General features: G+C 43.4%; 1 protein-coding gene across 1 annotated transcript in view; it reads left to right on the top strand.

Annotated features, from left to right (window-relative positions):
* The window catches only part of bltp3b (bridge-like lipid transfer protein family member 3B), a 141,631-nt gene that overhangs the window by 78,692 nt on the left and 57,939 nt on the right, over window positions 1-5,000 (top strand). Inside the window, exon 7 of the mRNA XM_063217503.1 lies at window positions 4,507-4,677. Within this exon, the coding sequence (XP_063073573.1) occupies window positions 4,507-4,677 (171 nt within the window). The remainder of the gene's footprint in view (window positions 1-4,506; window positions 4,678-5,000) is intronic.

Below are 5,000 nucleotides of genomic sequence, written 5' to 3'. Positions count from 1 at the left end.
TTGTATTCTTGCAGCGTAAATGCAAAACGGCAAAACAATGACTACAGTATGACATTGGCGCATGGAGAAACTGTAGGCCTGGGCCTATATTTCAACCATTTATATTTTGAGAATTAAGGCTACATAAGATTTTACCCATGACTTGTATAATAGTAGTACATTGTCATTGTCAAAAAATGCAGTACAGTGAATAATTTCTGTTTACAACACAGTTTCATTCGTCCCTCATGCAGGGGTCTGGGAAACAATAATAAAACAAAATAGGAGCAGAGCAAGATAAGAATTTAAGAGCACTGTGAAATTGTTAACGCATAGACAAAAAGGGTCTTAGAGGGTAGGCTATGCCTTTTCCCCACACATAGGATATCTGTAGGCGTACACATTTCTTCATGAGGGGGGTGCTGGTCACAGGGCCATTTTTTTCCAAATTCCTCCCATTAAAAGGGGGGCTGAACAACATATTACACATTTATGTCTATATTCACATTCATTACACATTAATTTCTATATGCAGCCCCGATGTCTCTTCTGCTGTGTCATGTCTGTCACCAAAACTCATTACAACTGTAAAAACAAAGCCTAGGGGAGTGTTAGTAAACTCATCCCAACTGTCCCTTCTCTGAAGGTTTTTTATGTTGCTCCCAAACCCAAGTATAACTACAACAACTTGACTAGGATTTTGATCCCCTGTCTTTCAAGCACTTGTGGTTCTCTCTATAGCAGGGGTGCCCAACCTTTTTTTAACCAAGATCTACTTTTGAAGTTGATGGTCTGCCGTGACCTACCAAGTCAAATTTAAGGATGTCAGTATGAAAATTTAAGACCACCATTTATTAATCACCATTATTATGAACAAAATGTTTTTAGTAGGCTACTATGGCCGTATCTTTTCAGTGTGTTTTTTTAAAGTGTGTTGAATAGCCTATCTTTACAAAGCAATGCAGCACTGATAGTATGCAGAGATAATTTCAGTCATACACAAGTCATAAACAACTGAAACAATTTCAAAATGATAAAACATTTGGTATATAAAAGGCACATAGGCCCTATTTCTAAAATATGATGAAGCATTATCATGCCTTCAGTGGTATAGGCTACAAATTAAAAAGGGCTCAGAAATTCACCATTTGTTATGGGTAAATAGTAGGCTACTATGAGAGAGAGAGAGAGAGAGAGAGAGAGAGGAGAGAGAGAGAGAGAGAGAGAGAGAGAGAGAGAGAGAGAGAGAGAGAGAGAGAGAGAGAGAGAGAGAGAGAGAGAGAGAGAGAGAGAGAGAGAGAGAGAGAGAGAGAGAGAGAGAGAGAGAGAGAGAGAGAGAGAGAGAGGGAGAGGGAGAGAGAGAGAGAGAGCAATGAGATAACTCATTGGATTGATTAACACCCCTGTTAAGAGTGACTTCTTCTATGAAGGTTTTTTTTTCAGCTCTCAGGGGCAGTAGCACAGCAAAGGCTTTCTATTGTGAGTTTGGCATCGTTTTGTCAATCGTTTTGTCCACAACTGAAGGCAAGAAAACAGCACACGAAATTGAATTGAATTCCACACATGTCAATCAACAAACATTTCCTTTACACGCCGGCACGCGATGTTATGGAGTTAGTGTGACACGCGACTAGCGATTTGTGTTGCATGATGCACTAGCGATTCCTGGACGAGATCCTCGCTATCGCGTGTCATAACGCATCGTTGCGCACATGTTCTGTTACTCACCCGATGTTACATGTGTGCACACATGAATCAACTGTAATACCCTTATGGTCACTTCCTAATGGAAAATGCGAAGGAAATTCAAAATCGTAATTCAAATCGTTTTTAACAAAAACGGATATCGTTTAAAAAAAAAAAAAAAATTTTTTTTTTTTTTTTTTTTTTTAAATTTTCGTAAACTATGGCGGCCAAATTTAAACTATGGCGGGCCGCCATAGTTTCCTCAATGTATGGGAAACACTGCATGTTGGTTTCATAACCTTAATAAACAATGAAGAATATGTTTATCTTTCAAGGCACGCACCATGCACGCTGGGGAGGCATATTTTTCAGTTAGCTGTCGGCTGCAATTATCTTGAATGAAACTGGCATATTGCCTTGCTCGACCCTTTGTTGGTCGTTAGTGGACCAAGGTCTTGACATGGTTGCCCAAATATAATCGTGATGCATTGAGTAGAATCTATTTGTTACCTATGAACTCCTCGTCGTCATCCTCCGTTTCCTCTCCATTTTCTGAATCGATTTGCATGGCTTCTTCGATAAAGTTAACAGCTTTCCCAGATCTCGAGGCCGAATTTTGGTCATTGTCAAATGCGGCCCCTTTGGTTTCGTTCTCCTTCAGTTGCGTGAAATACTGCAAGGCAAACTCCAGTAAATCCCTCGGTTGGTTCCTTAGTACTTCCACGGTAAAGCTCTGCAACAGCTCCGTCAGTCCTTCGGGGATTTCTATACTCATTCCTGATGTGAGTCCAGAGAAATCCGTGTGAAATGCAATGCAGTGTCGGTGTCAAATGCAATATCGTCTCCCGATAATCCACAATAGAACAATAGCGCAGAACGTAATTCACGATGACATGGAGTCAGAACACAAAAACCCGCGACGGAATTTTCATCATTTCCATGCAGCTAGTCCCATCATTTGCTCGGCGATATATCCCGAAATTTGCTAGAATGAAAATGGCAGTGAATTCAGTAGCTACTAGCATCTTTTGCTGCTGGATACAGGAAACCCAGGGAGGGGCTTAGACTATCAGCGAGCCTATTGGCTATTCAGATACTGAACGAATATCTGAATTCCAACTGCCGGGGGTGGCTGCAGGGTCAGACTCCGTGGTCAGCAAGCGAAAGTATTGAGCCAGCGCGGTCACTACGGAGGATGATACTCAGGCTATACTAATGGGAGAGTAGCAGCACAAAAGTGGAGAAGACGTGCTCACACTATCGCCTAAATATTGTAATAGTTCTTAAGTGGGTGCTGAATCCTACATAAAACAAAAATGAACGAATGAAGGCAGCGAAGGACAGCACTCTTCAGATTTTTTCTTTGTTTATTAATCCATGAACGTTTCGGGCAGAACCCTTCTTCAGCGTGTCATGGCGATTGGCAATCGTGTGAAGAATATGAAGAATTCCAGAGCATACTGTGTGTGTGTGCGTGTGTGTGTGCGTGTGTGTGTGCATGTGTGTGTGCGTGCGTGTGCCAGTGCGTGTGCGTGTGCCAGTGCCAGTGCGTGTGCGTGTGCGTGTGCGCGTGCGTGCGCGCGTGTGCATAGGCCTACTACTGCATGTGTGCATGTCTGTTATAGTAATCAATAATGCTCCCCTGGTTGTTGCAGTCTCTTAAATGGATATTGGCAGAAGGAGTCATTCATACAGACGTCATACTGTAAAGCTGTACACAGGATAATATGACTGCTATAATGGGAGAATACCAACTCACACACATGTGTCAGTGTATGCATGTGTGTGTGTGTAGCAATGTTTGTATACACTGGGGCTTGGTTTGGTCTATAGTTTCTTCCATGGGACTTTTGTTATGTTCTCCTATCAGTTAAAGTGAAAGTGGAAGTGAAAGCCCAAGTGGGAAACTCCAACTGCCATTGTCATTCTGACACAGCACACAAGTGAACACAGAATTGTGTGTTAAACTAAAATTTTACTTCTAACAGCTATCCAACAGCGATGTCAGCTGTCTATCGACCTGATTTCTACATACAGTAACACAACTGATGGTCCCACACGTCTTAACGATCTTATTTTTTCTATTTTCAAGTAAAAACACCCAGTCAGTCAAGTCAATCATAATTGAACACAAAAGTCATCCAATATCAGTAGATTTGTAGAACTAGAAATTTTAAGACATTTTAATCTTGTTTAAGGCAATTTTCTATACAAACAAGATTGTCTTGATCTGATAATGAGTCACCTGTTCTTGCATAGCTAACCTGTGTGTGTGTGCGTGTGCGCGCGTGCGTGTGCGTGCACGCGTCTACTGTGTCCATCTCCCCCCAGGTGAAGGACTGTAACGTGGTGGTGTCTAAGCTCATCTTGATCCTGGATGACCTGCTGTGGTCTATACTGATAGTGTGTGTGTGTGTGTGTGTGTGTGTGTGTGTGTGTGTGTGTGTGTGTGTGTGTGTGTGTGTGTGTGTGTGTGTGTGTGTGTTCCAGGTGAAGGACTGTAACGTGGTGGTGTCTAAGCTGATCTTGATCCTGGATGACCTGCTGTGGTCTATACTGATAGTGTGTGTGTGTGTGTGTGTGTGTGTGTGTGTGTTCTAGGTGAAGGACTGTAACGTGGTGGCGTCTAAGCTCATCTTGATCCTGGATGACCTTCTGTGGTCTATACTGATAGTGTGTGTGTGTGTGTGTGTGTGTGTTCCAGGTGAAGGACTGTAATGTGGTGGCATCTAAGCTCATCTTGATCCTGGATGACCTGCTGTGGTCTATACTGATAGTGTGTGTGTGTGTGTGTGTGTGTGTGTGTGTGTGTGTGTGTGTGTGTGTGTGTGTGTGTTCTAGGTGAAGGACTGTAACGTGGTGGCGTCTAAGCTGATCCTGATCCTGGATGACCTGCTGTGGGTGCTGACGGACTCCCAGTTGAAGGCCATGGTCCAGTACGCCAAGTCCCTCAGCGAGGCCATGGAGAAAAGCAACCAGCAGAGGAAGAACATGGCCTCCGAGAACACAGAGGTCAGTTAATACACACACACACACACACACACACACACACACACACACACACACACACACATACACACACACACACACACACACACACACACACACACACACACAGACAAGGCCATGGAGTAAAGCAACCAGCAACGCAAGAACATGGCATCGGAAAACACAGAGGTCAGCGCACACACACACACACACACACACACACACACACACACACACACACACACACACACACACACACACACACACACACACACACACGCATATACACACACACACACACACACACACACACACACACACACACACACACACAGGCGAAGCCATGG

The sequence above is a fragment of the Engraulis encrasicolus genome, chromosome 15 (genome assembly GCF_034702125.1).
Source record: "Engraulis encrasicolus isolate BLACKSEA-1 chromosome 15, IST_EnEncr_1.0, whole genome shotgun sequence".
In the NCBI taxonomy this organism is placed as follows: Eukaryota; Metazoa; Chordata; class Actinopteri; order Clupeiformes; family Engraulidae; genus Engraulis; species Engraulis encrasicolus.
The sequence above is the reverse complement of the archived record's forward strand: the minus strand, read 5'-3'. Positions and strand labels throughout refer to the sequence as shown.